At 38.5% G+C, this 19,499-nt stretch overlaps 1 protein-coding gene across 8 annotated transcripts in view; it reads right to left on the minus strand.

Moving 5' to 3' along the window:
• Positions 1-1,906: 1,906 nt before the first annotated feature.
• ldb2a (LIM domain binding 2a) overlaps positions 1,907-19,499 on the minus strand; it is a 94,835-nt gene continuing 77,242 nt past the window's right edge. The window contains exons 5-9 of one of the 8 annotated variants that reach the window (XM_044206068.1): positions 17,888-17,971; positions 12,989-13,112; positions 10,803-10,856; positions 9,876-10,006; positions 1,907-3,865 (exon numbers count right to left, since the gene is read on the minus strand). In XM_044206068.1, coding sequence (XP_044062003.1) covers positions 3,635-3,865; positions 9,876-10,006; positions 10,803-10,856; positions 12,989-13,112; positions 17,888-17,971 — 624 coding nt within the window. In that variant the 3' untranslated portion in view covers positions 1,907-3,634. Of the gene's footprint in view, positions 3,866-9,869; positions 10,022-10,802; positions 10,857-12,988; positions 13,113-17,887; positions 17,972-19,499 lie in introns of all 8 variants that reach the window. The other 7 variants (XM_044206067.1, XM_044206066.1, XM_044206064.1 and 4 more) reach the window with 7 other exon arrangements.

Genomic DNA, 19,499 nt, shown 5'->3' on the forward strand with positions numbered 1-19,499 from the left:
CTTCACTTGGAGCCGCCAAAGTTCCATCAAATCGTCCTGGATTTAAAGTTTACCCAACAACAGCACTGAGGCCTCTTCCTACTGAGTTATCTGGAGAACTTTGCAGAGTACCACATATATTTGTTCATGTTTCAGGTTTTACTTAGAAACTGGCTCCTACATATCAAAGAGAGAGCCAACACAGGGATGAATACAGAGAAGATAGATCAAATCCAAGTTAGATCTTACAGACTTGATTACCTGCAGTGGTGGAGGAAGTATTCAGATCCTTTACTTGAGTAAAAGTACTAATATTACACTGTAAAACTGAAAGTCCTGCATTGAAAATGCTTAAGAAAAAGTATGTAAGTACAATCAGGAACATATACTTAAAGTATTAAAAGTAAAAGTACTCAAAGCAGAAAAATGTCCCCTGTGACTGTACTACTATTATATACTATTATATATTATATCATTAGATTATTATTACTCATGCATTAATGTATTGCAGCTGTTGTAGTTGGTTGAGGTGGAGCTCATTTTGAACAATTTGTATCGGACTGCAACTAATGACTATTTTCATTATAGATTAATGTGCTGATGCCCAACGTGACACCTTCACAATGCTTTGTTTTGTCCAGCCAATAGTCCAAACCTCAAAATTTTTATAAATATATATATAAAGCAGCAAATCCTCACATTTGAGAAGCTAGAACAATGAAATGTTTGCCATCTTTTTGCATAATTATAGTGGAGTAAAAAGTTCAATATTTCTCCCTGAAATGTTGTGGAGTAGAAGTGGCATGAAAAGAAAATACTCAAGTAAAGTACGCGTATCTTAAATTTGTACTTAAGTACAGTACTTGAGTAAATGCGCATTCCACCACTGATTACCTGTAGCTTAAATGTTTATTGTTTAATATTCTTGTAAACAAGAAACACAACTACAACCAACCTATTGATGAACTGTATTTGAATTTTCCAACATATTTTATATCCAATGCTGTTGTTCAAACACTTTCATTGTCCTTCAACGGGAAACTTAGGCCATGGATACAACAAATGGAAAAACATCCATGCCGAGATACTCTTTCACCACTTGATATCATTTTGACATCCTAATCTCATTCCAGGACTTATTTTGTGATAAAGAGAGACAGCTGTTTAAACATGTTCTTCATGTAGTGATTTCCTACATTTCCCAGAATGCTTTTTAATAACCTCCAAGAAGCAGGAGTGTGTAGTGAATTAGTGTTTGAATACTAGAGCATGTTTAAGATGATGGCCTCATATTTAAAACACAACCTGTCTTGGGGCTGCATTGGATTCTCGTCTATCTATCTCCATATTATCTCTGGTTCTTCTGCAATAGATGTATTTTGCTTTTCGTCTTTTATTTTGAGAGATTGACACCAAAAACATGATGTTTGGATTGGATCACTGAATCATTTTCTGCTATTAAGACTTCATCACAGATGCAGGGAATATTTGGACGAAATTTCCAATCATCTTTTTTCATCAATTAACAGCTTAGAGTTTTGTCTTTTAAGATGTAGATAAAGAAACTGTACCCTGTCCCAAAATGATCAGTCAAATCCACCACTTTTAGCAAATCAAACTGTGTTTCAATTGTATTACACTTTCATCCTCAACAGATAAGGCGATGTCCAGTTGTTATGGAATCGTACACGTACGTGTTCTGTGCACTTTAATGACTTTTCGCACATGTTGGACGAGACAAAATTACTTTTTACAATCTGTTGAGGAAGGTCATGGTGAGATTGTTTTTGTCAGCTGCTGTTTTTAAGGTCAAGAATGAACTTTCCAATGATTGTTCAAACTGATCAGAGTTAACAGGTGAGAGTAAATATCCAAACAAACAGATGCTACATGCACATATGATGCATGTAACCAAACCAAATTCAACTCCTTTGTAAGCACGGTTTATTGGCACACATAATGGTAAAGCATACATACCAGACATCAGATATGACACTGAACACCTCTGCTATATAATGTACAAATGGTGTCTAATAATACTAGGCTCAAACACATTTAGAAATGTGTTAGCTTCCTTACAAATGCACAAATAAATACCCATAAGATCCAATTGTGTAAAGACATCTGTCGTTGTCTTCTTGCCCATTTTCAAACAAAAGTCCAACAAAAGAGATCAGGGATATAATATCAATTCAATTAACGATTAAAGAACAATTGTGAACACAAATACAGGGATCTCAAACCATTTCTGTGGGGTGGATGGGATTTTATCTGTGCGTTCTTTTTAAAATGTAAAATAGTTTTTTTATGTCACAGAATACACACGAAATATGATTATTTGCCTGTGTGACTGTTTTGTTAAACTTTGTGGCTTTGGTTCTGCACTAGCTAAAGAGAACGGGGAACATTACACAGAGGCAAACCAGCGTCTATCCAAACCACCCTACAGAAATCTGAATCTCCTGTACAAAACAAAACAGCTGCCATATCCAAACTGGTCTCAGTGGCTGATTTACAGTGGACAAAATAGATTCCACCTCTATTTACAGAGCTACAAACCTTGTAACAGTGTTCCCAAACTGATGAACCCAAAAGGAAAATCAGACTGATGTGTTTTAAAAAGTACATATATCAAACAAATTAAAAATCCTATAAAATCATGCAGGAAAAGGCTTTAGTATCAGTTTGGGAGTAGGTCGTTAAAGGGAAAGAAGTCAAATTTTTCGAGGAGGGAAGAAAAAAAAAAATCAACATTAATGCATCAATGCGTGTCGGCAAAGTTCACATACTGATCGGCAAAATTACAACGTGACTGCAAAGGATTTTGAGAGAAGCAAAATACCAATAGACTACGAACACAATCAAACTGGTTTGCATGAAATCACAATCTGTGACGACCGCAGTAATGTGGAAAAACAATCCTAGGACACGTTTTCCCTCGTTTGAAAGGAGTCTATAGCGGTAGAGAACTTTTATTTCCTCTTAATTGGAAATGGAAATAAATAGCAACAGCAGAAACAAACCAACAGCCAACTGAATTTCCAATAAAAATGCAATTGCCTCAAACAATGTTCTTATTTGTCTCTAATGTGGTTAGGTGCTTCCATTGGCTCTGTTTGGCTGTTAAAAAACACCTTGCCTTCTGACCGTTGAGCTTGCCATTTTTTGAGATTTTGTTTGTTGTTTTTATTCTTCTTCTTTTCCCCCCACCTGTCTACTGTCAGCATGATGACTTGCGACCTGCAGGTCAACCAATCACAGCTGTAGTGTTCCACTAGACGAGAGGTTTGTATCTGAGGGTCCAAGGAGGAGAATTTGATCTGCAATCTTGAAAAAAATGCCGATGCCTTGCTATTTTTACATTATAGTTGCATACGACTTGTATGCATTTGTTAGTCTTTGACATGTGGATATTGCTGTGCAATGCTGTCAGTTCTAAGTGTTCTCCAAGATGTTAAGTGATTCAGAGAAGAAGAAAATATCCAGAACGGACATATTTTGGCTGGACATGCCAGTGGTGAGTTTGCAGACGGGGGTTCTGATTCAGTACAATTTTATGAGGCGTAGAAGCACTGCCCTCAGGGGAAGAGGAGAGGTTAAAAAGTCCAGTCCACATGGAGTCAAGGATCTGTTGTTTTCTTCTTCTTCTCTTGTTTTACTGTGAGGGCTGGGGCCCTGTGCTCTCGGTCTTGCTGTCCTGGGCAGTGGGGGGTTTGCTGCTCCAGGGGCCGTTGTTGCCCAGAGCCGGAGAGCTGTTGAAGTCGTCCTCGTCGTCCAAGCCGTTGGTGGCATCGTACTGTGTGTTCTCCAGACGAGTGATCAGACGCTCATCCTCGTCCCCAAACTCGCCGCCCATCAGGGTCGGCTCACCCACCACCATCACGTCCTGGAGAGAGGCAGAGACAGGGAGAGCATATTTACAAAATGAAAAGAAAGGAAATTACAAATGTTTGTGGGTGCATACTTTTTAAAAAGGTTGTGTTCGAGCTGTGTCCTTTTTGTTACAGTTGTGTTACGTTAAGGCACACTTTTTATTTACATACTACTGAGGTCACTGTATCACTTTTTTTTTCAGAGCCAAACAACCTAGTCCACCATAAATGTTTAGTATATCTAATGAGGTTTTGAATGAGTTTCTCACACACAAAAATGTGTCCTTCCTAGAAGAGTGTGCAAACATATATACATTTTTTGTGTGTGTCTAAATATAAAAGTGACACTAAACCACAGTACACGCTTAACATGTAGCCCTAATAATCCACTCAATCATCTTTTAAAATGTATTTAGTTTTGTCTTGTTGCTAACCAGGCTACATAAAGGAAATGGACACCAAACAAATGATCTTTTTAGTCACATTCTCAAAACAGAATACATACATATTTATCCCTTTTTATTCTTGTTGAATTTGCTTGCTTCTTTCTTTTCTTAACTCACTTTTAATTTATCTTACCAGTTTTATATTTTTTAAAACAGTCTGTAACTCAGGTTTTAAAACTGGTATAAAAATATAAACAATTCTTACACACGCACACGTGATGTATTTTCAGTTTTGTGCAGGACCGTGCATATTTAGCCTCGGGGTGATTCAAAATTAACATGCTAAAGTGAGTGAAATGTCACCAAAGAAGATATTAATGCATAGCTGTTTCATCAAATTCTGAGACCAAAGCACCACAGACCTTATAATATTTGCATTACTTCACACAAATGAAATCATGTTGTCTGTTTCACATAATTTTATCAAAAAATTAGAATTTAATCAACCACCTTTTTAAACAGAGGGTTAAAATACTACAAGGTCATAAAGACAAACATTTACAAGACTTAATTCAGCAGCTGATGTATTTACAGTGGCTGTGTGTTGGTGTGTACCACGTTTTCTGTTTCCCAACTGAGCGAGGAGCACCCAAAACCCCCTATGATGGGAGGTGTGTATTTTCCTGCTTCAATACAGACCCCCTGCTTGCGATGGAATAACAGCAGGCGTTTGTGTGTCTTTCAGTGTGATTGTGTGAGTGTTTAGGACATACGGTGGTGTATCCAGTGAACCCATCCATACAGTTGACCCATCTCGAAGCAAATAAAACTTTCCCGTACAGAAAGCGGATTCCCCCAGCGCTCTGTACCCACCCCAATCAATACTCATCATGTAAGACATATTTCACAGAGATGGCCCTCTCACAGCGGGTCAGAGAAGGGAAGCAGAGAGATTTATCCACCGTTATCCGTGACTCTCGTGATGTGAAGGAATCCTAATGATTCTTTAGGAGGGGATGTACCAGTATGTGCTTGTTTTATTCCATGTTTCAGTTTCAGCACTTCATGAACAAAGTGAATCAGATTCTGTTGACAAATAATCACTGGAGTGTAATTTGTGTATTCAAACATTGACCAATAAGCTCTGAATCATGGCTGTATTTCCTTGTGTGTGCTGAATCTGTGAATCTCATCTCTCTTCCTTTGACTGGCTAAGCATCTCTCTGCTGGCGAGCCCCAGCACCACCCACCGTAACCTGGGAAGAAGCTGTACAGTTAAATGGAGCGCACGCTTCACTGGCCATGTGTGTCAACGCTGCCTGGCTCTGGAGATCTCACTCTTCTCAGCCATCTCCTCCGTTACACACAAACATGCACATACACTGGCACACAAACCCAGATTAGCTTACAATCACACCTTAACACACAATCACACACCTGAACACAAACACAGACAAAAGCACTTGAATGCAACTCAGATTACCCCATGCACTCGTGCAGGAGCTCACACACTAACCCAGAATTGTACACAAAAAAGAGATAAACAACAGAACAAACACACATGATTGCATCCAGCAAGCATTGATGTAAACATACAAACAAAACTAGACAACTTAGGACACTCCAACCCCCCCCACTCCCCCAAAAATCAAAACACACATACTCAGATGAAGAGCACAAATGGGGAGAGGCAGTTGATTTATCCAAGCCATCCCCAAAACCCCCCTAGCGACCACTTCTACACCCCACTATGCCTTAATCAGGCTAATTAATTTAGGTGAGCTTTTCAACTAAATGACAATATCCACACTGATTTGTCAATTTGCATAGCTAATTAAGTCATTAGCTAAAAACGTGCTGATTGCCAACAAGCCTTGCATTCACCATCTGTTCCTGTGAGGAGGCCTGTCAACCTACCTCTGGCCAATTTTGGGCCAAAAAAAAAAAAAATTGAAAAAAATCTCTCAGACGATAACAGCTGGTGGCTAGTCTGAGACTGGGGAGCGCTAATTGTGAGCTAATTAATACTGTCTACTCGTCTACTCATCTTGTTAAGAGTTAGCTTTCGTGCTAGCTAAGCGGCGCTGCTTTGAATGGAGCGACACAGTGATGAACACCTCCTCGTTCCCTTCATTCACTGAGCAGTGTCATTAACATATTTTTACTTGGAGGACATATTTGCTCCTCAGGCCTCCAAGACAACAAGTGGGAATTTAAAGAAGACGTGGCGGGAATGTGATGACCACAAAGGGGCCAGAGAACAAAATTGTCCCTTAAAGCAGCAAAGAAAACAAAAGAAATAGAAATTGGACGATACAAATTTTAATAACGTTTAGTCTGCTGGCCTGATGCACAACCTGAGTTTACCGGCCCTCCGTCCTTTGTGTATTCAAATTTAGGAAGGACAGAATCTACAGTTTAAATATTGTTTTCTATGCTAGTTAGTTAACTGTTCACAATTATATAGGCTTAGTAATTTCCTAAAACAGCTGGGCACTAGTTATGAGCTAATGTTACTTACACAAGGGGACTATTTCCAGCTGTGGATTAATACACATTTGGTGCTCTGGTGAGTATTTCCGGCAGCATACATACACATACATGCACTGTATGTATGTAAACTGCAGTGCCCATGTTCATCAGCATGAAAATGAGAAATAACTGTACAAAACCTGCTGCTGAAGGCCTGCTTTGTAAAAGAAACAACATTCAACATTAAATTCAGGCCACTAGAGGTCAGTGTTGCTCATTCTATGAGCGCCCACCCACCCCTCCCCACCTTCCTCCCCCCGCATCTCCTCTCCTCCAGCCGCTGGTAACCCCCCCTTCCCCTTGCGAGGGTCCACTCCTTATTGTCATTGGGCTCACGTAGGCTTGTGCTCAGCCACAAACGAACAACTTCTCAGACAAAGACAGCAGGCACGCAACATATGTAACCAGCATGTTACCAGCTACGCTGCCAGTCTTTAAGAGGCATGAGTGGTATGGGTGGTGTTTGTGTGTGTGGGGGGGGGGAAGCGATGTACATGTGACGGAGGAAGGGGCTGGGAGTGGAGGGTGTATATAGATATCGGTGATAATGAGAGCTGGCACAGAGCCAAACTGCTTTCTAGAGAGAAAACTATTGCACACACCGTGTGTATTTGTGTGCATGACGTACATTATACATGTGTGAGACGAAGAGAAGGAGATAAAAGAGAGAGGACAACAAACCTCGAAAGATTATGAGACAGCTAACCACGGGACAGAAAACAGAGGGAGAGCACAGTATGTGTGTGTGTGAAGGTTAGAGAAAGAGTGTTCCTTATTTAGAAATACTGTAAAAATGCCAGGAAAATTAAGTTTTCCAGCATTAAGTGCCAATCAAATGAACAACACATAAACCTGGTTGGAAATTGGAGAAACAAGTCCATCCAGTATTAAAATTATTCACCCAAATTGGACATGTAGAGCTTCTACAAGTTCTACTATGTCCCTATATTTCACTCTGTCTTCTAGAAAGTACGTTTATATACTACTTATGTAAATTAGCAACAGCAAATATGTTTTATAAAGAAAGAAAAGTAATTCAATCAACATAATGTGGAAACATTGTCAATCAGTGTATTTGCCAAGTCACACAACATGTTCACTGACAATGTGTTTTCTTTGTTTTTCCGACAAAATCTACTCTTATAGCTACTAAAGTATGAAAAAACTTTTTTTATCATTAGGTTTAGGCGCTCAAAACACTTGGTTAAAGTTAGGGAAAGACTGTGACTTGAAGCACCACACACAATCTGTTCAATGTATTAACATTTAACCGAAACCACGATCTTTCTATCTTTAAAGTGCTTTTGTTGACTCGACCTAACAACACGCAGGACTCAGGTCTCCGGTGTTAAAGTCCTGCATAATATGGAAAACAAATTAGTAGTATATAAACGTAATTTTTGGGGGACTGGGTTGCTATACTGCACACGCTGAGGATAGAAAAGCATCAGCACCCTTAAAATCCCCATTAAGCAGAATTAGTCCTGTGTACAGGATGAACACACACATTAAAGCCAACCTGCAACCCTTTAATGCCGACAATTTCCAGTTTTGTTTGGTATCAGCACACTTTTAGCTGCACTGGAATGACCTGTACTCAAAACACCAGAGTGCTGCACCAGTGTGGCTACAGAATAGTAAATTGGATGCGGTAGTGTAAATATAATACAGTATGTATGTAATGAACAGTGTATGGAATGGGTAAAAAACCCAAGCCTCTGCAGACAACACACTCACAACAACATCAAATCCTCAAGGGGAATGCCAGGCATGTGGTGTAATACTCAGCTGTTTAAGAGGCCATTTAACCTCTAACTGTGTCAAGTGGCCTGTTATAGAGACATGTGGCAAATTCCGACAATCATACCCTGAAACACAGTATGCATATGAGTCATAGGGCTAGATATGTTTGTCTTTATCCAGGTTACTTTTTCTGAATGATAGTATTAGATCAGTATAGATCTAATTTTATTATTGGATTGGATATTGGCTAGTCACATAGTCCGCTGCTGATGTAAGTAAGGCAGTTAAATTGTTCACTAAAGTAGTTTGTGGAAGATTTCCTTCCTTCCAGACATCCTATGGTGAAAAGCTAATACTGCTAATAAGATAATCCTAAACTAATTTAATTATTCTGGTTTTACCATCCCATGTCTGTGTTTTAGAAAAGTTTCTATGACAATAACATTTATTTTAGTCTGTGGGTAACAATAGATAAAAGTAATTTTCTTAGTTACAAAAATTATTTATTAAATTTACAGACATGTGCACAAAATATAACTTAAATTGTCTTGCTTAAATACCAAAATATCTGTATCAGCCATCAAACACCCACATCAGTAAAACATATTTTTGACCTTTTTTAACCAGTTACAACATGCACGCTCACAAAATACTGGGTTATTGTTTTACATTTGTGGCTCTATTTATAGGTATTGTTTATAGTAATTAATTTTCCAGTAACTATTCAAAATGTACTAGCGTCATCTTACATTTACTGTTACAATAATAGTACAGTTTATTGTTAAAAAATGTAATATCCTTAAATAACCTCACATAGCTGATATATAGTTATTTGTTTTTACTCTTAAATATTAGTATGAGCCTTAAAAATGGTTGAGCTCTAGTTTTACGACCTGATATCATATAATACAAAATATTATTACTTTCACTTTGACCACCACAAATTCATCAGAAACCAGGAAGCTAAGGAAGTGATATGATATTACCTGCAGCAAAGGAACACTTCACCTTTTCTTGTTGTTTATAACTTTAGCTGTTCTTTTACTATTTTCTGCTTTGATCATTTTTAATGTCGTTTGTGTCTCTCTTTATGATATTTGATGTATTTTCTGTTTGTCTTGGGGCGAGAAGTTTTCATACAAATCCTTCGAGGTTTCTTTGTCTCACTGCATAGGTTTGAGTTTCTTTTCTACCCTCTCTTCCTGGTGTTTTTTTTCTCGTTCATGCAAATAAATTAAACCTAACAGCTGCAAAACCATTAGGAATATCTCATGCCTGTGTGTAACCCTGCAAACATGCATGTGGAGTCATAGAAAAAAATAAAAGAGGAGGCAAACCGAGTGGAGCTGATGCTTACAGGTACCTGACTGGAGAGGCTGAAGTTGGTGGCGGGGCTGCGTTTCTTGCCTGCGGTGGTGCCCACGCTGCTGTTGGCGCTGCTGGCTGAGTTCTTCCGTTTCCTCCTCTTCGTGGTCGTCTGTCGGGCGGGCTCAGCTTTGGCGCGACCAGCAAAGACAAACAGAGGCAATGCCAAGAACATAACGCATACAGACGGTAACAAGGTGTAGGGATGTGTGCTGTGTGGAGAGTGTGTGTTTTAGGTCATACAGTAGAGGCTCGGACAGACAACAACACATGAAGAGGCACAAAGACATGCAGTCAAAACTGTACAAAATGTCCGTATGCATGCATGCAAAAAGAGCACACCCACAAAGACACGTTACAGAGACAAGGCCAACTAGTCTACAATGACCCATGCTTTGTTTTCTTCAGAGGTGAAACCGCACCAGCATTAACATCTCCCAAGACATGCACTAGTAAGAGAGAACCCCGGTTTAATTTGCATAAATGCTCAACAATGGACCCTGATGCTCAACGTAATGTAAATTTGTTAATGATTTCTGTGCTGTAACGACTGCCATTTTCCTCAATAGCATTACCCAGATTAAAACTGCTCTGCTGAGGCAGAAAGCATATTCATGTTTGTCATACTGTCCATTTTTGCACATTTGTTGCATTACTATAGATTTGATTTGCTGAGCATGACTGTGTTGTTGTTCTTATCATTATGTTTTAGCCAGTGCTTGAGAAATCTGTTCTTACATGCATTAATCTCGCATATGTAACCTGTATTTGTTAAATTGCAGGTTTTAGTACTGTTTTTGAACATGCAGCTGAGCATCCATAATGAACTTGCATACAGAAATGTATTTCATGGCATTCCAGTGAGCACCAGAATACTGCTTTCTTATAAGACTTCAGACAATTAACAGTGTAAGAGAGAAGATACCTTTTTTGTGATTTGTGGGAAATATTTCCGTTTTGAAGTTCTGTGGGTGTCCAGCTGAAACCGGAGCCAAAATCAGTTTTATTTTATTCAGGTGACTGAATAATCGCTTAAACAATTTAAGACAGAAATGAGACCAGAGATGACAACAGAGAAAAGGAAGAGAAATAATTGAACATTCAATGCCATAGAGATGCTACTTAACACCACTGGGAAACTTATGCCTAGAGAAAGATGTTTTTTCCAATTATGAGCTATACATAATTCCTGAAGGTGCAATTAAATCACAAGTGAAATCATTATTATTAAAAAGATAACAAAATACTGACACAGGTTAAATAGAGATCTAGGTGTTTCAAGTATTTACAAAATAATTTATGTAGTACGTAATTTATGAATACATGATTTTGCAAATTATTCCAACATTTGTTAGAAAACATTCCTTTTACTCTCAAGAGAGACAAGAAAACACTGCTGTTATCATAAAACAGAAGTCTGAAAATGAAATACATTTTTTCGAGGTTCTTACTAATCACACCAAGGGAGATGCTTTCATATTCAGTCACAACAACCAGCGACTCATGATACAAACAAAACTGAAACTGTAAATCAGAGGTAAAACAATAAGGGGAATTTTTCAGTATCTTTTCTCGTTTGATTCCTGACTTTGTCAGATGTGTGTGCAAAAAAGTGAGCCTATTGTCAGAGACAATCATTTCTGTTATCCGACTGGTTTCCTTCGATGCTGAAGCAGTGACGCACTAAAATCACTTCCATTTCCACCAAAAGGACTTATCAGAGCATAAATGCGCCTGTGGCTTCCTTCCTGGCTAAATCCACAACCAGTTTCCAAGCTGGAGAAGAATTGCAGGAAGAGGGGAATAACATGCCACCAATAAGGAAAACCACAATTCCAGCTAAACTGCAAAGTTCAGGCAAATTTCATGTCAAAATATAGACAGATGACATGAAATGACCCTGAAAAACACTCTTTTTGAATGGTTAAACACACTGAGGAGGCCTGACTTAAAGAAAGCAGGAGGCTTACTGTATTTAATATTTAAAAAGTTACCATTAAGCAACTTATGGATCCAAAACCAGCAGTCACACATAGACGATATCAAACAAAATGAAAGGATAAAACTGCATATTATATAAAACTAAATCACACATTAAGCTGTTTCTCGTGAATCACACATAGTGCTATATATGATATAAAACTATCACCCATATATGATTTCATATCAATCTGTGTTTTCTTTCCATGTGCACAATTAACCATCAATACAAGAGCTTTTTTTCTCTCAAACTTTATATTCATAAAATGCTTTCCATGCTTTTTTTCCTCTCTGTTTTTTCTTTTCTTTGAAGAATGTCGTCGACACTGGGGAGCCGCTGGCCGAGGAGCTGGATCTACTAGTCTGATTACACCCAGCACTCTTAATTAAAGTTACACAGGTCTGAGTCAAAGGCTTTTTGACTGGTGTTGGTTTTTAAAGACATCTCGTCACGCCTCGCTAAGCATTGCTGTAATTTGCAGCCACTCCGATGTGTCCAAAAAACTCGGCTTACTCTTTCTCTCCAGCTTAAGACCACACAGCCAATTTAAGCCTGGTACTTTTCAGAAACCGCCCTAAATCATAGAAAACTGAGAGGGCCGTTAAGATTGGCGAGGTTCAGATTCAAGAGGCAGCCCTGAATTCTGATTAATTTCACATACCTGACTGGCAAAACATATTTAAGGTATTAAGACATATAATGGCAAATTTGGAAAAATAAATGATGCAATAAAAACACAGTCTGCGAAAATATATTCCTATTCCTCCAAAGTGAGTGATAGTACAGAGTTAAAAGCAGTTTTTTAAGTAAGTAAAGGAAGAAACTTAAACCTCAGAGGAGGAAACGATTAACATTTAAGACTACATCCACAACATTTTTAGAAATGTAAAGGATTTTCTGTTGTCATCTGTTCAAACTGGATTTGATGCCATTTTGAACAAGAACTTCAGAGAAGCAGGTTTATCCTGAGTTATCTGACAATCTTTGCCAAAAGAAAACCAGAAAAATTCATCCATGTTCCAGATTTGTGAGAATTCTGGGTTTTACTGAAAAACGCTATCCAGATCTGCTTCTTTGAACAGGCTGATGGACATTAAAGATATGTGTTTCAGCTGTAGGTATGTAGTTACCTGGTGGGGCTACCATTCTCTGCCATTTTTGGAATAGGCATGTCTTGAGACAGTCCCGGGGGCTGAGGTTGTAGGTCTTGTGCCTTGACATGAGCTCCTGCATGGGCTCCAGGATGACACACAACTGCAGAAAACAACGGGACAAACCACATGTTCAGTTAAAGCAGATTTATTCAACATTTGATGAGAGAACAGAGTCCTGTCCACTGCTGCAGCCTCTTATCAAGGTAAAGCAAAACAACGTCCATAAAAATGCTGAGTTTGTTGCTCAATTAATCACCCACAGACTAACTTTGAGTGATTAATTGTGCAGTAAATCTACTTTTTATAGACACTATTAATAATGCACCTTTAAAAACAGGTTTATTGTCAAGTGCTTTAGAGAGAAGCACAAGGAGACAGATAGAGAGAGAAAGATGGGCAGGAGGATACATTTTAATATGAGCAGCTTTTGTTGGGCTGTTTACAACAAAATGTGTATGACTTATTCATGTGCGAATACACACATACTTTATCTGACTGTTCCCTTCTTCGACACAACAGACACACGGAGCAGTCACTTGTTCCCACACTGAACTACAACAATATTCTACGGTTAAAAGACCTTAAGTACAATATTCAGTCTGGAGAAAACTGTAAATCTCTGGTGATCTGCAGTGAGAGGAACCAGGGGTCAGCCTGTCATCTTAAATACATAAGGCTTAGCTTATCCAGATAACATCTGGATAACATTACATACTGGTCATCCCCCAGCAGAAACCATCCAAATGCTTGTTGGTGCAGTCAGAGGACAGTGATTGGACAGTTACAGGGCTGTCTTATTGCTGGACCAATCACAGGATAACACTGGGATCAAACTCCAGGCAACCTGCCCGTCTTTTCCCTCTAACTGGATGAAAAGAGTTTTCTTTTCCTCCCTGACTTTTCTTTGAAAATTTGACCATTATACTCTTTTTGAGCAACGTCCTGTTTTATGACAATTGATGTTTTTCAGCAAACTCAAAGACTATAAAGACGTACAGCAGACCTTCATCTTCTTTGTTTTTCCATGTTTGCAACAAACTTGCAAATCTTGCATATGTTCTGTGGAGAGACTATCGCATTAAACCCCACCTCTTCCAGTCCCTGACACCCGCAACATCTGTTGTTTTTTAAATTATTGTGAGCAGCGCAAGCTTTCTGTGTCCAAAAATCCAGTATTGGTTGGGCTATAGTTACTATAATATTATAATTATGTGTTTTTGTTCTTTATATCACATTCTCACAGGCAACAAGTTCTCAAAATTAAATGACAAATTATGTCAGTTGTAATTACCCTCCAGAACAACACAGGACATTGCTATGGTTAAGGTTTGGGCACAAAAAGGACTTGGTTAGGGTTAGGGAAAGATCATGGTTTGGGTTAAAATAACTACCTGGTTAAGGTTAGGAAACGATTGCAGCCATGGTTAAAAGAAACCAATATTGACTGTTGGTAGGAAACGGGAAATAAACAGCATGTCTCCCATGTCAAAGTCCATGATTCTGTTGACACATCCATCCACCACTTGGGAGCTGTAACAACGTCACACTACTTACTCCCGAAGGACAAGAGTTACAATTCCTACGGCCTCTAGAGCACTTTGTCACTTGAAAGCAAACATGTCCTTTTTGAGAATTTGCTGACATTTTTTTGGTGGAGTCTCATTCCAAGATACACATAGTATACACATCAAGAATTGTTGAAGTGATTATCCCACACAGAAGAACATATTGGAAACACATATAGTAAATGTCATAAATCTGACGTACAGTAACAGAGGTTTTGGCCACTTTAGCTATGATATGGCTAACCAGGCAACCAGTCGATGTATTTGCTATTAGTGTTTCCCGTTCAGAGAGTGATGTAAGGTCAAAAATTACTGGAGTGAAAGTAGGCGTGGGTTTACTAACTTGCTCAAGGGCACTTTGACAGTCGTTACTGAGAGAAGGGAGACTGTTAATCATTCACTGCATGCTCAGATGATCTCATCTGACCTTCAGCATCCCACCACCCCTACGTTTCTGATGTCAGTTCTAATCAACATGCTCATCCTGTCTTCAGCTGTACTGTACAGCCACTTGGAGGTAAAAAGGAAAAACAAGGGAAAAACTTAGAAGGAGACTGTGTATCATTTACAGTATCTATTACCAACTTCCTCGTCTTTCGGCTGCTCCCCGAAGGGGTCGCCACAGCGGATCGTCTGTTTCCATTTTGCCCAACCCGGCATGGAGATCTGATGATCCACATATTTGATTTGGCATAGGCTTTTTACGCCTTCCTGATGCAACCCTCCCATTTATCCAGGCTTGGGACTGGCAATTAGGAATGCACTGGCTTGTGCATCCCCAGTGACAGGGGAGCAACCCGGGGTTCAGTGACTTGCCCAAGGACACTTCGACATGTGGACAGAAGAAGATGGGGATCGAACCACCAACCCTGTAATAAGTTCTAACAACCGTAGACTCAGCTGCTTACGTCAAATTACTCTACATAAACATAGTAATGTCTGTTGGTATTCCCTATGTTAGGATGGCAGTGTTTTGATGCCATGCAGCTCGAGGTAAAGTGAACATCCCTGTAGCAGACTAATCCCTTGTTCTCCTCTGATAGTTCCCTCCTGACACAGTAATATCCCTCCACAGCTCAGCCAACAAGCCCTGGCTCTCAGCCTGAAAACAAGGGCTATTTTCAGGCTGAATAGTAGGAAGCCGGCAGCTCCAATACATGGAAAGGCTTAAATACTCCAAATGAAAAAAAAAAAAAAAAAGAGAGTGTGTATGTTTGTGAGAGTGAGAGAAAGGCTGGTTGTAACCCCTTAGCCAGGAAACCGTCAGTCTCTTTTGGAAGGACTGATAAACGCTGGGAAAGGTCTTTTCCAGGGACACATTATTGCCAGTTTAATGTGAGGAAAGGGTATATTTTACCTTGACATCCTTGGATAACAGTAGGGGAAAATATCATTTACAAGGTGTGTGACATGATGAATAACACTGATTGCACAGCAGTGGTTCTCAACCTTGGGATTGAGACCCCAGAAGGGGTCGCAAAATAAATCTAAAGGAATACTGAGATGATTTTTGGGGTATAAAAAATAGACTTTCAGACTTTTCTGTAATCTTCGCTTTAATCTTGCAAAAGTTTATTTCTCGTCAAGCCTCAAAATAGTATCCAAATTAAACAGTCTATTAGGGAAAATTACACTTTAATCAATGAGGGTCAGCACATAGAAAAAAGGTTGGGAACCACTGCTTTATAGGACACAGTAACCTCTCAATGAAACATTTAATATGTAACTGAGCCTTGAATTCTTACTTCTGTCTTCTTGATGCTCTTTAAAACTGGGAATCTAGGTAAACTCACATGCTTAAAATGCAAAATCAATAAACTAAATATCATTATTTTTAAACTAGTGAAATAATCTATGTAGTTTATGATGTTTTCGTTATTACTGAAATGAAAGAAAACCTCAGAACAAGGTTAAATCCCTCGTTAAGAGGAACATTTTCTGCAGCATTTAAAAAAAAAAAACACATTGTTCTCTGGGAAAGTCGGCCAATTCCTAATTTAGCAGACACACAAGGATTTATGTGAAATATTTCAGATATAGACCACTGAGGCAATGAGAGTCATTTCAACAAACTAAACCATTCTTCAAAAGCAAAGCTGGGAATATTTAGACACAAACAACTTAACCTCTTCCATAAAGCGCATGTTGTCAGCAAACAGAAAACAAGGCATGATCCCTGTTTCATTGTTTCATTTGCTAAGCACTGACCATCCGAATCACCAAAATAAAGAATGAGCAGAAGCTAAATCTTTAGTGTGTAATTACAGATACTTGAATTATGTGTTTTCTCTTTCAATGGCATTACAGTTGCTTTCTGTATAGAAAATAATTGTTATAGGAAAACAAAAACAGCCACCCTGCTCCCTCTTTCCCTCTCTGTCTGTCTTTCTTCACTCAGTTATTATAAGCAGCAGAGGTGCCGTTCCCCGATTCGTGCGCCATTTCACAATTATGAGTCTCAACAGGGAGCGTTCATTAATGTTATGCTAATTTTCTGTATCCAATTAATTCTTCTCTCTCCTGCTCGCTCTTGTTCTCCCATTTGGAAATCGTAGCTGTCAGTCAACTGTGGCGTTGAAAAACACAAACAAAACCCTGTGAAATAATCACTAATGTATTCAGCCAGTTTATACTTCCTATTTCCGTGAATTATATTGATACGGTCAGGTAGAAAAACATGTATATACAGAGAGTAAAGAAGAAATAAGTGCTTATTTTTTGTTTTTGATGCCATGAAATTATACACTCAGGTTTCAAACGCCTGTGAGTCATAAAACGTGTTCAGCACATGAATAACAGCATAAGCTTTTAATTCCAGTAAGACAGAGAAAGATAGTTACATTTACAACCATGATATGACCTTAAATTAACTAAAGAGTGAATTTGAGAACGTAGAAAACCGTATCTGGAAAATGAAACTTAAGTCAAACTTGAACCTGCAAACACTGAATATATCTGTACATGTAAAATCTGAAATAAAACATCACAGATTTATTGCAGGGTAGGTAATGTAATCATGCCAAGGACCATATTAAATATGACAAAGCATGAATATTCTACATAATAAAAACATCTTTATGATGTCTAGACATGTAAGTTTAAGAGATTTAGTTAGAAAATATGAGTAACATGAATTACTGCATTAAAAAATTGACAAGAATTGTTCCTCTGTGTGCATTAAAGTGTGAGGAGTTGAGAACAAAAACAAAAGCAGAATGATAGTCATAGACATTGTCACACACATGCACAGGCACGCACACACACACACACACACACACATACACACACACACACACCACAGAGTCCTTACCCTGAGGTAGTTGAGGGTGAAGTTGGTCAAGCCCATGCGAGTGATGTTTTTGGACAGTTGTTCCAGCACCTGAGGGTCTTGTGCCTAAAGTCAGCAGCAAAGAAATGAAAATGAAGAACAAACGCATATAAATAGGCTATATATTGTACATCTATATTTCACTATGTTTGCGTTCAACTGAATACGCATAAACTAATTATCTACAGGCAATTAGGCTAACTGGCATTCATCAGATATGCACAATCAACACATTCACACCCTCAAGTCATAAATTCAACTACTTAACATTGTTATTGCAGTTGTGCCATGAAGCTGAATGAAGTATTTCAGGCCTTCATTTCACACTATTGTCAAACTGTGGGCTAATTAATCAATATTACTTTGTCATTCCATTTAAATATCCGCATATTTTCAATTTCATATCTTCACTGGATTTGATGATGTTGCTCGGTGTCTGTATATAGGGGTCTGGACTGCAGGGAAAATGAGTTTAATAATGTTAAGTTGTGGCCAAAAATCCGCAGATGTAACCTACCCTTTCATTTTATGTATTGTGCTTTTTGTTTTTGTGAAGCATAACTTGCAACAGCGTGAGGTTGTCCAGTAGACAGTTGCATTGCTCACACAACAGATTAAGAATTGACCACCATCTTCAAATGTGTTAAAAAAATCAGCACTGAATAAAGTGATTGTAAAATAGAAAATGCATGGAAACCCTGTGATTATACAGTATGTGTGTAGGAGTAAAGAACACATCTTAAATAAGAACAAAAAAAGCCAAGATAGCAATTATAGGATGACATCTGATTGAAACAAAAAAATCTCATGAAGACACATGATTATTCACTAAGCTTGTTTGCCGCTCCAAGAATAAGCAGTCAAATCATAAAAAGCTGTAGGTATTGACAGAGCAAAAGCAGACTGAGCAGTGAGCACACTTGCTTTCACCACCTCATGAAAAATGCATAATTCTATCTCCAGTCGCATCTCTGTGTGGAGAAAGTCAAGAGGGAAGAGAGGGAGTTCTTCTGTACCGTCAGCAGACCAACATGAGTGACAGGAGAATTGAATTAGTGTGTATTATTGGCAGACCATCAGAATCTGAACTACTTTACTCATCAAGTAGAATTAGTCTAAACGTACTGTAGAGGAATGTATCTTGGCAGCACCGGTGCAGCCATGTATCAACAATTTGTGGAGTGACACAAGTAAATACTGGCACATATGGTGCAGTGACAATACAGAAACTCAGTTCAAGAGGCCAAAGACAGATAAACAACAGAGTACAAACTCTACGACAATTTAAGGTGCATGTCAATGGTCCAAACTAGACGTTTGAACAGTGAAGACAATGATAGAGTGCATCTACAGTACATTAAACCTAATGTTAGAGAAGGCAGGATGCTGATCAGCAGTGGTGCACTGTAACTAAATACATTTACCCAAGTACTGTATTTTTTTTTCCATTTGAGGTACTATTTTAAGATACAGTATGCTTCTACTCCACTAAATTTCAAAAGGGAAGTATTGCACTCTTTACTCCACATTTATTTGACAGCTGTAGTTACTTATTTAATATATATAAAATACATATAGAAAAACTATAATCAGA

The sequence above is a fragment of the Siniperca chuatsi genome, linkage group LG8 (genome assembly GCF_020085105.1).
Source record: "Siniperca chuatsi isolate FFG_IHB_CAS linkage group LG8, ASM2008510v1, whole genome shotgun sequence".
Lineage (NCBI taxonomy): Eukaryota > Metazoa > Chordata > Actinopteri > Centrarchiformes > Sinipercidae > Siniperca > Siniperca chuatsi.